This window comes from Euprymna scolopes, chromosome 15, assembly GCF_053919585.1.
Source record: "Euprymna scolopes isolate OS-2025 chromosome 15, ASM5391958v1, whole genome shotgun sequence".
In the NCBI taxonomy this organism is placed as follows: Eukaryota; Metazoa; Mollusca; class Cephalopoda; order Sepiida; family Sepiolidae; genus Euprymna; species Euprymna scolopes.
Genome location: NC_136496.1, coordinates 68,970,121 through 68,990,099, shown reverse-complemented (window position 1 = coordinate 68,990,099; position 19,979 = coordinate 68,970,121). Strand labels below are relative to the sequence as shown.

Here is a 19,979-nt window from a genome sequence, read left to right as displayed (position 1 = left end):
CGAGATAACTTTAAAGGTATAAAAAATAGCACATAATAGCAATGATATACGCACTCGATCATAATATATATGGTCTAAGGTTCAAATCCTTGTACAGTCAGCTACACTGATGAGTCGTGGTATGGTGAAACACATGTTGGTAGATAACTGTTTTATAAGTTTATATATAGAGATAGATAGAGAGACTGCAAAGCCGAGGTTGACTTTGTTGATTGGGTTCAAGTCTCACTATTAGCAACAATTATAACTTCCTATACTGATAATTGCGTAAGCATGAAACACTAGTGTCTGTAGCTATCAATAAAAAAGATTGTTAATATTTGTTGCAAAAAATACTATAGTTATAAGCTTCTTTAAGAAAAATTAAAGTTGGGCCCTATTTGTGAATTGAGAATAAAGTCTTTCCGAGTCCCACGCCGGCCTCACATTGTCCACGACATTGGATACGGTAATTGGGCGAGGATGCTCAAGATTGATGCGAGCCGTCACCTCGTTGACATACGACCAGTACCGGTGGAGTTCGCGGCAATCAAAGGAAGCGTGATCAGCCGTTTTTTTAATTATTAATATCCGACATCAATCGTCTTTTAAAAAAACGAAGTATGTTTATTTATTTAAGCTGTGAGAGTTATTTCCCTTTTAAACTATGGTGGTGTTGTAGTGGTACTAAGGTATGTTACCTACGAATAGACTATTCAAATCTCAATAAATACCGGAAAACTAAGCCGTAAGGTATCAGTCGATATCAGGTGAACCAACCTAGGTCATTTGTCAGCTACAACGAACAACCCACCTATTGTATGCTTTGCAATACATGCTGTTACTTTATTTTGACATTCTGTTTTTCTTTGTAACCCTTTAACAAGGCTATAACAGTGGCAACGTCGGATTTTGAATTCACAGAGGTCACTTGAATTTAAAATGTTACCATCTAATTACAGCCTAAGTCTACAGGAGACTGGAGATCATTTTCTTAGGTTTCAGCCATTGCCTTGGATATGTGTATATTCGTTTTACCCTAATGTCTATTATAAATGGGAGTTTTGTTGAGATCAGATCTCATCAGCAGCACAAGGAGTTGACATCATGACTATTGTGAAGACATTAAACAGTTATACAGCAAATAGAGAGGTAGAGGGAGAGTTAAAAATGGTAAAAACATCATATTTATGTAAAGATGGTAAAAACATCATATTTATGCAAATGTGTCTCAAGGATCGATCAGTGAATGTTTATTATTCCGGATATTCATAAACGACCTCTCTCATAGAACTCACGACGGAAAGCTGAATTAAACTAAGCAAGTGTTCAGAAAACACTGATGAAAGGAAAAAAAAGGAACTCGTGAAAACCAAATGAGTGTGGGAACATACAATTTTGAATTGCAAACTTGTGGAAAGTAAGAATATTCTCATATTTTTTCTGCTCTTTGCTTGGTACTGTTGTGACATCTTGGCGCACTCATAAGTGCAAAGGAGGGAGAAATATAAGTTATTTACTTATTTATTTTTTTCCTCATGTCATTAAATAAGTGTGTCAGCAAAGTTTTTTTTTTTACTTACCCCCAAAAAAAGTAAATACGGTTTTCAGCCTTTTTCGTCATGGTCAACATTATTTTTCTGTTCACTAGGAAAAAAAAAAAAATTTAATTTAAATTGAATCAAAAAATTACCTTGGATTTATTTTATGTAATGTACATTCTGTTGCACTTTTTAAAAAAAATCATTGAAAATTTTATATCTATATCATTAATTCCTAGATGAAAGATAATATTTTTAAATTGCAACAAAATGTACATTACATAAAATAAATCCAAGGTAATTTTTTGATTCAATTTAAATTAAATTTTTATACCTTACTTTGTAAAATTTATAAAAGTGCACTTTGAGGATAAATAAATCTCAAATTGAATCGTGTACCGTCATTTTTAAAGCTTATAGTAAAAACATTTTGTTTAACAATTTTCATGCCTTGGATAAAATGCTTTTCTAACTTGTATCTTATCTTTTTAAAATAATATTTTAAAACTCTCCTTCTCTCTATTTCAGTTTGTATTTCTCCTCACACCACAACTCATTTTTGCAACACCCTCTTTGTATTATTACAGGTCTGAATAGTCTCTCTGTTTCAGTTTGTATTTCTCCTCACACCACAACTCATTTTTTGCAAACTCCTCTTTGTAATACAGGTCTGAATAATGAGAAAATCTGAATTTTTTTTTAGCAAAAACTTTAAAATACCTTTTTTTAGATTAAATTTTTCAAACTTCTTTCAGAATAGAAAATCTTTAAAATTTAATAAGGAACATATTTCATATAGGTTTCATTAACAAATATTCAGTACATAACGAGAAAAATAGAGATGAAAATTTCAAAAGGAATGTATAACTGGTTATGGTCAATAGTAGTCCTCGCCAGCAAAAGTCTTTGTTATTGTTATTCTATTATTATTATCATTTAAAACATTTTGTGTCCTGCTCTTTCGCACGAGGACTAATATATATATATATATATATATATATATATATATACACACACACACACAATTCATGTTAAGTTTGTATTTACAGAGTAAAATCCTAATGGTCAATAATAAATAAAAATATTTATTTATATTAATATTTATTTATTTATTTATATAAACATATACATAAGTACATGGGCATCCTTGGAGATGTTTCATTATAATTTCATTGAGCTAACAAAGTTTAACGCTCATAATTGAAATATCTCCATGTGTTGCCTATATACATGTTTGTATAAATTAAAAAAATTATATATATATATATTTCTGTGGAAATATGATTTTTTTTCTATTTTATTTCACTTTTTATATATACAAATCCTTAATTTAAAAAGCTCAATGTGATTACATAGCATTTGATATATATATATATATATATATATATATATATATATATATATATATATATATATATATATATATAAGCTTTCCAATCACCGATTGCCATAGCTAATAGCATCCTTCCGAAGAGTCCAACATTCAAATTTCTCAGCTTAACATTCACAGGCAACATGAATTGGAATAAATACATAAAGGATACTGCCAAATCTGCTGCAAAGAAGATTGGCTTCCTCTATTGAACTAGTAAATTTCTCACACTTGCCAGTATCCTATATCATTATAAAGCCACCATCGACCCTGGATCGAGATTGTTGCCACATCTGGGCTGGTGCCACTACACTCTCTCTTAGATAGCATCCAAAAAAGAGTCTCTGGCCAAATAAGTTCCATACTGTCTGCAAACCTCTAGCATTGCTGCAGTATGGTATCCCTGCATTTGTTATGTATTTTAATGGAATGTGCTCCAATGAACTTAATACACTTGTACTCCCTCCTCAACGTAAATACCCCCAATCAAACTGACTAGCAGCAAAATCACATCCTTTCACTGTAAAGATAACCAAATGCTGGAAAACTTTCTACTCTAATGGCTTTTTCCCTTGGATTGCTTACCTTTAGAAGTCGATCCTTGCTCTCTGACTGTACCGGAATTCAGAAATTTAAATGTAATATGAACATCTTGTTGCACAACTCCCCACTTAGGATACCCCGATAAATTTGACCCGTAATCATAGCAGCCTCTTACGACTCAGTATCAATATGCCTCGTTTGAAATGAATAAAAATATGACCCGTAATCATAGCAGCCTCTTACGACTCAGTATCAATATGCCTCGTTTGAAATGAATAGAAATATTAAAAGGTGGGGGTGCGTAAGTTGTTCGTTGGTATTGGACGATTAAAACGCTGCGAATTTTTTAGAAAAGAAGAAAAAAATACTTTGCTTTTTGTGATTAATGTTTTTCACTAGATTCTCCTCCCTCCTCTTCCCCCGGAAAAAAAAGTGCGTGTTGTGTTCGGAATCAGAACAAAAATCGAAATTCGCCAGTTTGAATTTCCATTACAAACGGATGTTATCTATTTAATTTTCATGTCAATTTCAACCAAAAGCAATGTGCTATTTGTTCAACCAAAAGCAATGTTCTACATTATCTACGTAATTGTCCTGTCGTAATTAGTAACACAATTACTGCATTATTACATAAAATATGTACACGGTGGAACGATATACTCCTTCCCTGCTAAGTGTAATTTTATGTTTGCAAAAATATATACAAACATTACACAGAATTTTGCAAATGTAAAAAAAAAAAAAAATTCTAATTAATTATTTACAGGGTTGAACGATAAATCTGTCGCCCTAAGGAAAACTACACTACAGCTTTATTTTTAAACTTTTATTTAAAAAATCAATTCAGGTAACTTGATTATGTAGTAGAGCTGACATCTATTTAATGTAGCCACCTTCAACCTCAATCACCGCCTCGATACGGGTCCAGAACTGGGAGCATGCCTTTTCCACAAGCGCCGACAGGAGCTCAGCAGATGGTGGCGATCAGGCTGGCTTTGGTGTTGTGGTAAGTCATGTTGGTGATGCTCTCTACGTATAACCAAATGAAGTAGTCCAGCAGGTTCAGGTTGGAGAAGGAAGGGGGGCAGTGAGAGAAGGTTACGAAGTCGTAGCATTCCTTCTGAAGCCAAGCTTGGGTCTCTTTAGAGTTGTGGGCCAGCGCTCAGTCCTGCTGGCACACTCAGGGTCTGCCAGCGGCCACCTGATTGCGCCAGGGGATCATCACACTGTTCATTACATCCAGATATACTTTGATGTTGACTTTCAAGCCAACTTCAAAGATATGAGGTGGCATGATATTCCCTATTGTTTTCAATGGTGGCCATGTTTGTTTTTGCAAGTGCGCGTTGAATTTTTGGATAATAAAGGTCTTAATATCATAAAAATTACTTATCAGTGACAATTTTAAACGTGATATTTGTTCAAAACCCAATAACTCTAAAGAATCAACTTTTTCACCACCAATCTGTCGTGGAATGGGGACAAAAATAGATGGTTACATTCAATGTTGCCAAGACTAAGATTGTTTCCTTCAATAATTATAAGAAATCTTCTCTACCACCAATAGCAATAGCCAAAAGCACATTATCTGAAAGTACTTCTCTTAAACTCCTTGGCCTAACATTCACAGGGAACATGAGTTGCAACAAATACATTGAGAGCATTGCCAAGTATGCTGGAAAGAAGGTGGGCTCTCTCTACCATGCCAGAAAGTTACTTACACCTGAAAATATCTTGTACCTCTATAAGGTCACCATTCGTCCATGTATGGAGTATTGTTGTCACATTTGGGCTGGTGCATCTGCTACTAGTCTCTCACTCCTGAACAGGGTTCAAAAGAGAGTCACCAACCTGATAGGTCCTGAACTGTCATCTAAGCTTCATGTTGCATCCCTCTGCCTGTTCTACAAGTATTTTAATGGTGAATGCTCTGACGAACTACAAGCACTTGTACCCTCTCCACATAAATACCAATGACAAACCCGACAAGCAGCTAAATCCCACCCCTTCACACTAGTTGTAAGAAAGCCTTTTACTCTAATAGTTTCTTCCCCAGAACTGCTAGACTTTGGAATTTCCTTCCGGTTTCCTGCTTTCCCAACTGTACTGACATGCAGAAGTTCAAGTGTAATGTGAACAGACATCTTGCTAACCATCTCCTTTCATATCTCTACAACTTATGTCCCCGATAGTAGCCCCCCACCCACCCACTTCAAAGTGGCACTGTGCCTTGTTTTGGATGAAAATTGAATTAAAAAAAGAAAAAAATAGTCTTTAGTTGGTACTCTAGTGCACATTGACCTATTTCGATTTTCCTTCTTATTCTGAACAAGCACCCCAGAAAAATTGAAATCGTGAGGAGAAAATATCGGGGTAAAATAATATGACAAGAAACAACAATAACACTTTTTCTTCGTGTCATCTCTTACGGCAATAAAGTGGCGGCTATTGTAATGTTACTTACAAATAGAAGAAACAATAATAATTATGGCACTAAAAATTTACATAAATTATTCCACCTCGGATGATTTGTTTATTTTACTGTATTAATGAGGTTTTAATATATTATCTCGGCGAGATCTTATTCTTCTAATGTTGCAAGCGAGGCTGCAGTTGTTTCGACTTCCTGCTGCTTCGTTTCGGCTTCCGTCTTTATCTCTAAAATCTACTTACAATGAAACATAATACGCCGTTCAAATTTGTTAAGTGTATTTCGTTAGACATCCCCCCCCCTTTTATTTTTAAGAAAATATACTTAAGACTAACAAAAGAGTGTTTTTTTTTTTCTCTTTTTTATCATTTTTAGATTTTTTTTAATCCAATTAATTATGATTTCCATACCATCTTTCAGTTGGTTGGTTGTTGTGGTGTTTACGGCATGTCAACCGTTATTGAGTAATTTCATGACGAAACCGTACATCTGCTGAGCGGGCGTATATTTGTAAACAAGTAGATTGTAAACGTTAATTTCTGTATTTACCCCTGAGCAGGGGCCATTGGCAGGTGCTACTACACCGGTGTCCGGAAAACCCGTACACGGAAAACTATTCCATTTTTGCTAGGTAGGAAAACTGGGCCATTATTGAATAAATATCGATTGAAAACACATTTTATGACCGTTCTTGAAAGAGATATTGTTTTTAAAAGAGAATACACACCCCCATAATATTTTTTAAAATATTTTTACTTGTTTACTGTTATTTTTAAAAATATAAACTCGATTTATCTTAGTGTCCTTTTTCTACCTAGCTAGCTAAGTTTTCAGTGGTTTAACGTATTTTAAAGCGTTCATTCAGTTAAAAAACAAGTAGTGTCGAGTTGTTACGTGAGAACAAGAAAGAAATGTCCACCCTGAGAGGATCGGCATCTTCGGAGTCTCGATAATAGCTCAAAAATAGAAAATTAAACAAAATACTGAGAGGGGTATAATTTTTACCCCCCCCCCTCATACACACCTCCAAAAGAAAATAAATTTTAATATTTTTTTAATATAATTTAGGGAGGAGGGGGGGCTTCTTTTTTTCAACTATAGCTCCCTCAAAACAAAATAAACAACAAAAAAATGAAAGAGATTCTTGAATAACGTGAATAGAGTTTTCAAAAAAATTGATAAATAAATTTCGGGTTTGTTTTCCAATTCACGGAGGTACGAAAAAAAATGGAAAAAGTTGAAATCTATAACAAATAAATGCTAGCAAAGGCAAAATAAGTTACTCTTCTACCTATCTGAAAATTTTTTAGAGTTTTTACTCATTTTAATACGTTTTATTGGTTCGAAAAAAACATACACAGTCGATCAATCGGTACGAACAAGAAAATGGCGGCGAAAACTGACACTCTAAATATTTAAAGTTCTGATAATGCCTTTAACATAAAATTAAACAAAATCACGTAACATAGAAACCAACCCAATATGTTATCGTGACATATATTGGGTGAAAAATCGATTTTATCGTTTTTAAAACAACAATAAATAATTTTTTTTGTATGGTTCTCTTGTAGGAGATGTCTCCCTGATTTCTACTTTAGCTTTTTTTCGCTCACATGCCCCTATTTCGAATTTGTAGTAACGGGCCGACATCAATGAACCTTTTTTCTATCAAAACGGTAAATAATGTTTTTTTTTTCCTTTTTTTTTTTCTTTTAATGTTTAATATATTTCATTTCACACTGATATAAATTATTACACAATAAAAATAAATTAAAACAAATCATTTTTTCTTATTTCGAATTATTTAATCGAGTAAAAATTCCATTTTTTTACTTGGTGACTAAATTTAAAAAGCTATTCTAGCAAATTAACTAACAATTTAATAAACAAAAATATCGTAAAAACCGAATTTAACTTTAAAATATTAGGAAAAAGTAGCTTTTTAAATTTAGTAATTAAGTAAAAAGAAAAAATGGCAATTTTACTTGATTAAATAATTTGAAATAAGAAAAAGTGATTTTTGTTTTCATTTGTTTTTATTTCATTTTGAAATATGTTAATCATAAAAGAAAAAATTAAAAAAAAAAAAAATAAATAAAAAACATTGTTAATGAACGTTTTGGTAGAAAAAAAAAAAAAAAACATCCATTAATGTCGGCCCCAGTCCCCACTGCTACGAATTTGGAATAGGGGCATGTGAACGAAAAAAGAGAGTAGAAATCAGGGATACATCTCCTACAGGAGAACCAAAAAATATTATCGGGGTCTGTAGTTTCTTTTTTGTTTTTTTAACTGAATAAACACTTTAAAATAAGTTACGCCACGAGAAACCTTCAGCTAGATAGGAAACCCGAAACGAACACTTAGAAAAATCGATTTTATCTTTTATAAAACAATAGCAAACAAGTAAAAAAAAATTTTTTTTCTATATTATGGCGGGTGATGTCTCTTCTTAAACCAATATCTCCTTCAAAAACAGTCATAAAATGTGTTCTCAATCGATATTTATCCAGTAATGGCCAAGTTTTCGGTAAAACTATACAAACACCGTGACAGCGAATTAACCCTACCCCTAACCCTAACGCTGTCACGGTGTTTGTATAATAATACCAAGTTTTCCTACCTAGCAAAAATGGACGAGTTTTCCTAAGTTTACTAAACCATGTGAAAGTAGACCCGGGAGTATTGCTAACTGTACACGCCCTAAAGCTCCCAAATCGCATACACAGAACTGAGTTATTTTAATGAAGAAATTTTAATTCTTATTTAGAATTCAACCTAATTAAAAAGAGAAAAAAATATCTTTACGGTATACGTACCCGTCATGGAACGGAAATGTCATATTCCCCAAAAGCATATAAATTGATCAAGTAGTTTTATTTTTTGAAAGGAAATGATTTTCTTTACAAAAATAAAACCGCTTGAAATCGCTAGAATTACAAGGCTGATTCTGCAAGTTTGAATTATTGCGTACTTATATGCCATTGTTTTTTGTTTTTGTTTTTTTTTTCAAGATGACGAGTCCCTTTTCGCTTACTCATAAAATTTGATTTTCATGCACATGCGTAGGTATATCATAAATATATTCTTTTAAATTAGTTTTAATTCTAAATAAAAACAACATTTATAGAAGTGTTTAGTTTTTGAATCAATATATTAAAATTTTACTGATTAAAATATTTAAAACATGAATGGGAGTTTTTTTGTTTTTTTTAAGTAACTGAAAATTTAGCTATTTAAATACGGTTTAGAAATAACACCTTTTAACGTAATATTAAATTAGAAATACGTTATCTTTGTATAAAATAATTGACTCGTTCATGTTAATACAAGCAACGGGTATTAAAAAAAAAAAAAAAGCTGAAAAACACGCACAGACGTGAATTAAGTTCAGACACATGGGTTTTTCTATTTCGTGTGTCTTTTTAAAAACCGGGAAAACTTGATGAATACTTTGACAGCATGGCTAAAAATCGAGAGAGAGAGAGAGAGAGAGAGAGAGAGAGAGGAGGGCGGAGACGAGAGTCGTGAAGCAACATTATTACTGGCAAGATTCTCTTCGACTTATGCCGCTATTGAGAAGTGCGTGTATACACAATATATACACACATACAAAGATAGAACGATTCTCTTTCTCTCTCCGTTCGCAGGCGCGCTTACATATTTAGACGGAGAGCGAGAGTTAGGCGGCCATGAGAGAGAGCAGCCGCCACTGTTAGGCGCAGTGATGACTACTGTCGCATTGCAGGTGTGAACTGACCAATGAAAAACCTCGTTGCTATGGTTTCACTTCTCTCGAGGTTGGCGCCCGAACTGAGCGGGCGAACCGCATCACACACGCACCTTCATCTCCTCCCCTTCAATAAAAACGATAGGCAAAAGATTCACAAAGAGAGGTGTAATAACAAAAAATAGTACCCCAAGAAATCTTTTTGCCGCTATTTTCCCTTTATTCTAACCGCATAATTGAAATAAATATCAATTTAATTTTTAATAAAGACAAGATGTCCCTTTTTTTTTTTAATTAAATCTAAATGTGTGAATGGAATACGTAACAGATGGGGAGAGGTACTTTTTTTTCAAACAAAATATGTCACGAATGACATGTTCACAGCCATGTGATCTTTCTAAGAGAAAGGTTGAAAAAAAGCTGAAAAGGCAATATTTTTAAGTTTCGAAATATACTGTTTATTTCTATTAAATATGTTTATATGTAAGGAAAAATTTCACAAAATGAGACTATGTTTTAAAAAAAAATGAGAGAGAGAGGGGGGGGAAAGAAATTACTTCTACTATAATCGCCGACTGAAAAAAAAAAGAGACATTTTCTCTTCTTTTTTGTCAAGATGTTTTTCTTCGTTAGATTTAAAATTAAGGTCTTTCCTCTCTTTCGGTCTCTCCTTCCGTTTCGAATTCTTTTTTACTATTTTATTTTAGCACATTCTCCGTCGCTTTTCTCTTTTTCTGTCTCATCCTTCTCCTCCTCAAAAAATTGTGTCCTTCCGCCGTGTCGAACGCTCACCTCCTACCACGTCTATGACGCCACAAAGAGCAAAAGGATGAGTATACGTCACTGCATTCCCCTCAGCCTCTCTCTCTACAACTCTTATGCGCGTGTGTGCGTATGTATCTACGTATGTGTGTGAATGTGTTAGTGACACCGGAACAACAACAACAACAGCCACCAGCAGCAGTAGCAGCACCGCCGCCATTTTGTTGTTAGCAGCGTGGTCGTCATATTCTTCTTGTCAGTCTGTTACTTACTATCAACGGCGTATAGTACTCCTTTTTTTTAGTACTACCACTAAAATTAGTACTACTAGTGTACACTAGTACTACTCCTCCTTGTACTCCTGGTTTTTCCCCTTCCTATTCAGTTAAGGGACAACTACACTTGAAGACCAAACCAGCTGCTGTTTGCATATATATATATATATATATACATATATATATTAACAGCACATACAACTTCCAAGTTATTCTTATCTTTTTTTCGAACAAAAAATATCCACACGATGGTAAGTTGACATTTATATTAATTACGAATATTTCATTTAAAACGTTTCATTTGGTTTACTTTTCTTGTGAAGTTTTTTCTTCTGTAAGTTTATATATCGGAATTCTGATTGCAAAAATGTTTTTTTTTCATCTTGTGACTTGTCTGTGTCATGTTTTGCTAGAAGCATTTGGTATTCTTTTAGAGCTTTATCAATAATTGTTTAAAACAATAACTTACTAATTATCACTTACCATCTTGAATTGGTGTCTTAAATTTGCATTAATATTCTCATATATATATATATATATATATATATATATATATAGACATCTGTCGTTTGATAGCTATAAATGTGATAGCTTCTTTACTTGTTCGCAGCTCTCCGGGGACATTTTTGTTTCACTTTTTTTTTTTTTTTTTTTTTTTTTTTTTATACCAGATCTGTTTAAAAGATCCATCCATATTCGCTTCTTTTTTTTTTTTTTTTTTTTTTTTTTTAAATATATTGTATATAAACCCCCATTAATATGTACTATATTGTATATTCAACCCCCCCCTTTCAAAACGAGCACAAAAATCGAAAAACTCATCTCTTCCTTAAGGCCATTTTTAGTCTCTTCATACATCTTGCTTCCATTTAAATCAGGAAGCACTATATTTTTTTATAATCTTTTTAATAAATGTTCTGCTTTAAATATAACATAAACAGATCTAAATTTTCATTTGGCTATATATTTATTATAGTTTTAAAAAATCCAACATGGTTTTAGTTATTATATCCGAAATTTTCATTAACCTTCTTTTAGCATTTTGTGTGTTAATCTCCTGTTAACTTGTATATTTCAAATGTTAATCTCGTCGATTTACCAAAATACAAATTCTTTTAATAATTAGATCGGGTCTCGTATACCCCCATCCCCCCCTTTTTTATTTAAATCGAAAATACAATTTTGTTTTAAATTTATATTTGTGTAATGACCCAAATAACTAAAATATAATTCTTTCAATTTAGATGATAGCAAAGTTTTCATTTAAATCATATATACATACACGCCATTCTTTGTGTAAATGCACTTTTAAGATTTTAAAATAGTTTGATAAAACCCTATTGTATTTCTTTTTCATCTACTGAATTTAGACTAAATAACTATCTCGTGGTACAATAAATGCATGTTTCAACTCTAGCTAATTTTAGTAACGGAATTTGATTAAATACTTGTTGGATTACCGAGATTTCCTATAACTTTTAAAATGCTAATATGTATATATGTATATTAGCTCGATATTAAAAGCTTGTTTATATGGGAAATGTATTCACCTAATCAAAATATTTAAAAAAATAAATAAATAAAATAAATAAATAAAAAATCAAATTCTCTTTCTAACCATTCCCCATTTTAATTGCCTTTTTAAATATTTTTAACCTGCCCTTTTGTCATGCTTGAAAATTGTCGCAATTCTATAAATACTTCAGATTTCCCATTCTGACTAATGTCATCCTTTCTCTTGTCCATTTATTCCGGGTTTGTCCGTATTTTGTCTTATATCCACTGACCGACATTAGAGATGGAATATAATTTTTAGCGCCCTCCTCCCTGCTGATTTTAAAATCGTTAATTCAGTAATGTGCTAACATCACGTAACGAGTATTTACACTTGATTAAATTAACATAAATGTTAATACTCTCCAGACTTTTTTTTTTTTTTTTTTAGATTTATTATTTAGGGTGTGCCGACATTACCGCCCAATTGCAAATTTTATTTTATTTTTATTTTTTTTAATCCTAGATTTGAAAAATTAGGATTAACGATTAATAATATATTCAATTATTTTTCAACTTTAAAAGTTATTGAATTTTAAAACTCAATTTAACCAACGTAGTCTCTTTTCTAATGTGGCTTGTTTCTTTAAGTCACAAGAACAAGGCAATAGCGTCAGAGCAATTTAAAGATGGAAGTAAAAGTTAAAAAAAAAAAAAATGGCAATGTAATTAAAAGTGCATTCTTTGGAAGCTATTGCATGAAATATTTAACAATTTTAATCTGTAGGTTCCCGGGGGTAAATATCAACGAAAATATTTTTAAAACTATATTAAATTACGAATGAACACTTCGCCATCAAGTCACAATGACAACACATACTACTACTACTACCTGTTTGATATAAACCGTCCAAAATGTTCCCTAATATTCATGGATATCTATGAAAAACTATGTAAATAAAAATGCCGAGGATTTGAAGAGTTCGTTGATAGTTTCTTGATCTGAAAAGGTTTACTTTTTAAATCTTAAAATTTGCTTTCATTTTAAATTTTCAATTACCTTCAACTTTAGTTTTGTGGGGTTATTTTTTATCATGAAGCCTCATTATCATAAAAATTGGCTGTTTTACATTAATTTTGAAAATGTAACTTTTTATTTTCCTAAAATCTTAAGTGGCATATTTTGGTTCCATTGAATGGGTGCAATTTGATTGGATTGTTCTGCTTCATGGCTGTTCGATTTCCCAACTGCTTATTTTTATTGATTATATATATCCACAGCCAGAAAATAAAAGCTTTTCTATTTCTTTCCTTTCTATAATGCAGTTTTTCCCAATCCCGACACCGCCTTTATTCTTCGGCCTGTTTTTTTTTTTTTTTTTTTTTTTTTTTTTACCTTCATCCTCTTTATCCTCTCCCTCGCTTTTTATCTCTCTTATAGCCTTTCTATTTCTCTTGTTAGATTTACTTTAGTAATAGAGGGAGGGGGTAATGCGTTAGTGTTGGGCTTTTACGATTGGCTGACAGTCTGTTTCTCTCTCTTTCTCCCCCTCTATCCCCTTGATTAATCAAGTCGACATGCATCTCTCTCTATCTCTCCCCCTCCCTTCTCTCTTTCATTTCAAACGCCAATAACATCAACCTGCTTTTTCGTCTTGTCTTCCTAATCCATTCACATTCCAACATGGTATGTTGTAACGCCGCCAACCAGAACCACTTGTTAACCAATATTTCATCACATTCTTTTCAATCAAAACCTGGAATGAATTTGTTCGAATTAAACTTTATTTTATTTTTATTTTATTTTAGGCTGATCAACTCACAGAAGAACAGATTGCTGGTAAGTTCCTTTTCTCCGTTTCTCGATTTCATTTTTTTTTTTTTTTTTCAGGCTGTAATTTTCAAAAAACAAAAAAAAAAAAAACACGATTTATGGATTTTACCTGGATTTTTTTGCAAACCAATTCTTCTCGATTGGAAAAAGAAAGGATTTTACCTTGGCGACGACGACGACTTACCAAATTGTGGATTATTACTTTTAACGCCTTCAAATTTTCTTTTTCATCCCTTTTCAATGTCCATCTGTTCTGTCTTTATTTTTGACAGCCCCCCTCCCCTGCCAAATGATTTTTCAAACGGTTCTATTGTAAATATTGAATTCCATTTTTTAATTGATTTCAGTGGTTCAACTTCTGTAGATAATTTTAAATCTAAGTTGATCGTGATCCGATTTCGACTTCTGGGATGAAAGTGTAATATCTGTCGAATGGGGGGGGGTAATTTTTCTCTTCTCTATCCAGTGCTAGTGCACTTACTGATCCGCGCTATTTTTTAAATCGTATTTCCAAGTTTAATTCGAGTTTTATGGGTTTTTGTTTGTTTTTTTTTTCAATTGTAAGATTAAAGTATAAAATAGGTACAAAACACACTCCCCTCCCCATGTAAGGACTTTTTAAATAACGTTATTTCAGCGCGGATCAATAAGGGCACTTGCACTAGTACCCAGTTTTTTTTTTTTGTTTTTATGTCTAACTTTATCCTCGTTCGTGTATTAAAAATACGTGAAACTTAGTGGTTTAAGATTTTTAAAAAGAAAAGGTCGCCAATTTTTATTTCGTGACTGTTGTCGGGTGTGTAAGAATAAAAAGGAAGTACTTGTGTTGCGCCTTTTTCGTTTAGCGAGAGTTCCCCCTCCCTTCTTTACATCGCCATCGGTGACTGCTACGCCCAAACTGTGTACCTCTTAGTCGACATTAGCACATATGTGTGCGATGCCATTATTTACACTTGTAAATCATTTATGGTCATCTTGTTTTATAAGTTGATTCAATTTAATAACTATTATAGCTGAAAAATTCAAGATAACCTATTTATTTGTAGGTGTGTCCGTTTCACTTGGTATGAAATGGGGACACGTTGATTAAAACTGTTTAGAATTAAATCTCTAGTTAAAAAAAATTATAATTTCAGAAATCTTTACGTACCTGTAACTGAAGGATCTTATATTCCAAAAATCACGTAAATCAAGTATTTTTACGTTTTATCTTTCCGATTTTAATAGTAAAATATATCAAGGCTGATTTTGATATCGATGATTCGAATTGTCTCCCTTTGTTTATAAAACATGGCCGATCAAAACTCTACGTCTCAATCATAATTTTCTTTTTTTTTTTTTTCTTAGTTAAAGTGTTTATGCGCATTTGTTACCGTGTTTTAAATTCTTTGGTTTCATGGTATCTTTTAAATTGTTAGATGGAAACAATAGTTACAAAAAACATCTTCCCCTCGTGTTAAGAATGGTTTTCAAAATAACGTTATTTCAGCGCGGTAACAAAAGTGCATGAGCACCAAAAATACTTGATCAATTTTTGTGAATGTTGAAATGGCATTTTCGTTCCGTGACCGATACATACAGTTTGTAGATTTCTCTGTTTGAAAATGGGTTTCATTTTAAACCAAGCCTTTTATCGCTTAACACCTCATTTAAATTTCTCTTCCTCCGTACACTTTTTTTTTTTTTTTTTTTTTTTTTTTTTTTTTTTTTTTGATTTAAATATGCTGAAAATCTTTCCGGGAATACTGGATCTCTATAGATATCACGTAAAATGATCCCCATTTCCGGCTCCTTTTAAGGCAGTTAACCAATTTTGAGATAAATTGCGCTATTTTTGAAGGGAGAATCTTCAGACGATTGTGTGGTTCTAAATTAGGGTTGATGACGTTTAGAAACCCATTCTTAACAGTGATGATGGGATAACAATTATGTGTTTTCACTTAAACGAGATCCCGTAAAAAATTAACTTAAAAATTCTAATTCTACATAAGTGTCAAATTTTTTAAATTGGATTGCTCAAAAATTAGTCATTTTATGTTAAATATATGAAACTGATTTCATTCTAAAAATTTGTTTTGCACGAAGTTTTTTGTGCTTCTTGTCTAAAATTTCCCGTTATATATAAAAAAAAAAATGCATGACGTACGTACGCGTCACAGAAAGAAAATATCGTATTTCAAAAATGACCTAAATTGATCAAGTAGTTCTTTTAAAAATAATTTTTAAGCGAATTCGAGTTTTCCCATCCCTCATTTCCACGTTAAGAATCGCTTTCTGATATATCACAAGTTTGAATTAATGTGTTACTTTTTCCTTCCATCTTTGCAAGATGGCGTCGTGATATCGTCGCTGTTCGTATAGCTACAAAACTTCAGAAGCTTATTTAAAAATAAAACTACTTGCTAAATTTACGTGATTTTTGGAATACGATATTTCTGTCTGGAGCACGTAATTCATAACAGAGCTATGACAAGAGAATATTCTTTTCATTATTTTGACTCTAGTATATTATCTGTGAATATCTTATGTTTTTAGATAGTGGTGGTGGACTGGTGGAGTGGCTCTCGGTTTATAACTGTCAGATTATACTCGAGTCAAAAACAATGAAAAGAATATTCTCTTGTCAGCTCTAGTCATAAGATTTTTTGATTTTTTTTCTTTCAATATAGGGGGATTTTGGACAAGAACTTGTATTCACACGTAATCGTTTAAAAAAAAATATAAGTAGAATTTCATTTGGCGAGGGAAGGGCGGGGTCGTTTTTTTTTTTTTTTGTTGTTTTTTTTTTAACGTTAATATTCATTTACTTTTATTATTGTTAATCCATTTAAGCGAGTTAATATTTATAAATGTTGATGTAATTGAATCTACAATATATATTTTTACTTACAGAATTCAAAGAAGCGTTTAGTTTGTTTGACAAAGATGGAGATGGGACCATCACAACGAAAGAATTGGGGACCGTCATGAGGTCGCTGGGCCAGAATCCCACAGAGGCTGAATTACAAGATATGATTAACGAAGTGGACGCAGACGGTGAGCACTTTTCCTCTCTATATCCTCTTTCACCCCCTCCGCTCAACAGACATTTTATGTTCTAAGCGTGTCCTTCCTCCGTTTCCACAGGTAATGGAACCATTGATTTCCCCGAATTCTTGACCATGATGGCCCGGAAGATGAAGGACACTGACAGTGAAGAAGAAATCAGAGAAGCATTCCGTGTCTTTGATAAAGATGGCAATGGTTTCATCAGTGCGGCAGAATTGCGTCACGTGATGACAAATTTAGGTGAAAAGTTGACGGATGAGGAAGTCGATGAAATGATCAGGGAAGCAGATATTGATGGGGATGGCCAGGTTAATTACGAAGGTAAGCGCCAAAAAATATCTTTTCTCGGTTGTAATTAAGCATGATTTCACCTCCCAAAAAATAAGATTCTACTTTTTAAGCCATTTAAAAATGTTGGTTAAAAAAATCTTTCGTAAATTTTTTTTTTTTTTACCCTGAAAGATATGCAACAGTGCTTGGAATGAATATCTAAAGGATTTCATTTCTTATAGAGTTCCTTGTATTGGAAATAACCAGAGTAATTTATGATTTGAACATTCAAAAAAGGGGGGGGGGGGCAGACGATATTAAACATGCCAAAAGGATTAAGATTAACGTTTTAATCCCTCAAAAATATTTTTAATGCTGGTTTTCAGTCTTCAGGTTTTTTTTTTGGGGGGGGGGGGTTGTGCTTCTCCGTCAATACTTGGAACTGACTTTATAGGAGCTGAAATCCTTTAAGGTGTCAATTTCTTCTGAGCCTTGGGTGACTTTTGTGAAATTTTTATGAATAGTATCCATGTATCTGAGCCCCCTAAAATCCACCTATCCAACTCGACTTGTGAGGTTGTCCATATATTCATTTATGGATTCCCCAACCCTATTATCTTTCTAGGCTAATTCCTCTACAGGCCCCCTTTTTCTTTTAAGAGGGCAGTCGTGAAGCGAGCGGTTCTCTCTCTCTCTCTCTCTCTCTCTCTCTCTCTCTCTCTCTCTCTCTCCCCTTTTATACAAAAAGACCATCTCGTGTGGAAGTGGGTGATCATTTAAAGTAGAATTTATATGCTGCCAGTTATGGAGGGGGGGTGGCTTTTTTCTCTCTAAAAACCAGTTTGTGAATATTATGTATTGGGTGTTTTAAAGTCGGTATTAGATATTAATATGGCAAAATGTAGTCTTTGTTTTTCCACTTTTAAGTGGACAATATTTCATGTAATATCCTTTTGGCACATAAAATTCAATCTTGAAGTAATTAACTATTGCAGTCGATGTAGAATTAATATGGTTTTAATTTTATACATTGTGATTTATGTAGTTGTAATTTTATGTATGTATTAGTTTTCCCATTTGAAAACTAACCCCGTTTTCTCTCTTCTAACGGAACTTTTCTTTTTCTTTCAGAGTTTGTTACAATGATGACTTCCAAGTAGAACTGGGATTTATTATATTATGTTATGTTATTTTAAGCAGATTAAAGTTTATTCACACTGCAGTTTCATCCTGGCATCTCTCATTTCTGTATGTGTACAGCTCAAGGTCCTGTATTTAGTCGCACATTCAATTTAAAAAAAAAATATATATATATGAAAATGAAAACCAAAAACTAAAGAAAAAAAACAAAACAAAAACAACACAAAAAAAAAATGCCACCCTAACCCAAGATGTACCTGGGATGGTCTGTACAGTTCTCTCTCTCTTTTCCCGGTAGTAAGGTGCTGTAAGATCACCAATTGTCCCTGTCTTTTCCCCCTCCTCCCGACTTTCTCTGACCTAGTACTGTAGACTCCACAATATCTAAATATCATTTTTTCCTTTCCTTCAAAGATGTAAAAAAATTTTTCTGCCTTCCAGCCAAGCCAACCTTTTTGCTATCTCTTTCCCATGCCGCCGGTCCATCAGATCTCATTTAAATAAAGATAACTTGTCAATCGATAAAAGCGCCATTTGTTTTTGTTCTGTGAACGTTTCTTTTTACATGCTGATTCGTTATATCTTGTTCCTGCAATTCACCAACTTTGCAATAGTTGCTTTGGGGCCATCGTTTAACAATGTTGACAAAAAAATAAATAAAAAAATAAAAATAAAAAAACTTCTATTGGGTCGGCCAAAAAAGTTGCATGGCATTAAGAGAGTTTAGTTTTAGTGAGGGTGAGTCCTTTTTGATTGCGAAAGCCATAGATTTGGTGTTTTGTTTTCTAATCATGAAAGATTCTTGCAGTTTTGATCGACTCTGAAATTGTGGCTAATTAATGTGCAGGGTTTCATGCTGCTTCAGTTGGGCAAGCGCACATGTGCGTACACCATCAAAGGCTGAATGCAAATGAAGATTTGCTTACACGGTAATGACCAGCTTTGCAATTCTCTTCTATCCGTCTGGTTTATGTTGCTTTTCATGTGTGACTTCCACAGAAGCAAAATGATTTGTAAATAACATTAGTAATAAAAAATCTTTACAACTAGACTTTCCCCCCCCCCTCCCTTTCCCAACCCAATAGACTATTATGATAGAATGTCACTCGCTGTCTTTGCACCGTTAGTGTGTATTCCAACCGAATTTCCTATTACATGCCACATTGTATATTTTCATTTACTGGGTTTTTTTTTTTTTTTTTTTTTTTTCTCCTGCTCCCTCCCCTTTCAGATATTTTCTTAGATTTATCATTTTTAATTATATAGATTTTTTTTTTATGTATTTAGTTCATTCAAATTAAAGGTTACGTTTCTCAGGACTTGCTAAAGAACTGTACAAATGTTTTGGGTACTGATGGACGTGCTTAGTCAACATTTAATTCGTTAGTGCTAAATGAAAATTAAGCTGGACCTCCATTTCCAACTTTTGGTCGGCATGGCTGTCTCCTTCCCTTTCTTCACTCATAATAATTAAAACTTTTTCTTTCCCCCTCCCCACTTTCCTCCCCCCCAGTTAAGTGAGCCGCATTTTTTTTTTTTTTTTCAATTGTGCAACTTGTC

General features: G+C 33.0%; 1 protein-coding gene across 2 annotated transcripts; it reads left to right on the top strand.

Annotated features, from left to right (window-relative positions):
* The first annotated feature begins 9,554 nt into the window (after nt 1–9,554).
* LOC145293876 (calmodulin) lies at nt 9,555–18,501 on the top strand. 2 transcript variants are annotated; one of them, XM_080140628.1, is made up of 5 exons: nt 9,555–10,884; nt 13,937–13,967; nt 16,854–16,997; nt 17,088–17,330; nt 18,411–18,501. In XM_080140628.1, the coding sequence occupies exons 1-5, from the start codon at nt 10,882–10,884 to the stop codon at nt 18,437–18,439; spliced, it is 450 nt and encodes a 149-aa protein (XP_079996754.1). In that variant the 5' UTR covers nt 9,555–10,881; the 3' UTR covers nt 18,440–18,501. The 2 variants fall into 2 exon arrangements, with proteins under 2 accessions (XP_079996754.1, XP_079996755.1); XM_080140629.1 differs by lacking the exon at nt 9,555–10,884 and adding an exon at nt 13,585–13,814.
* Nucleotides 18,502–19,979: the final 1,478 nt, after the last annotated feature.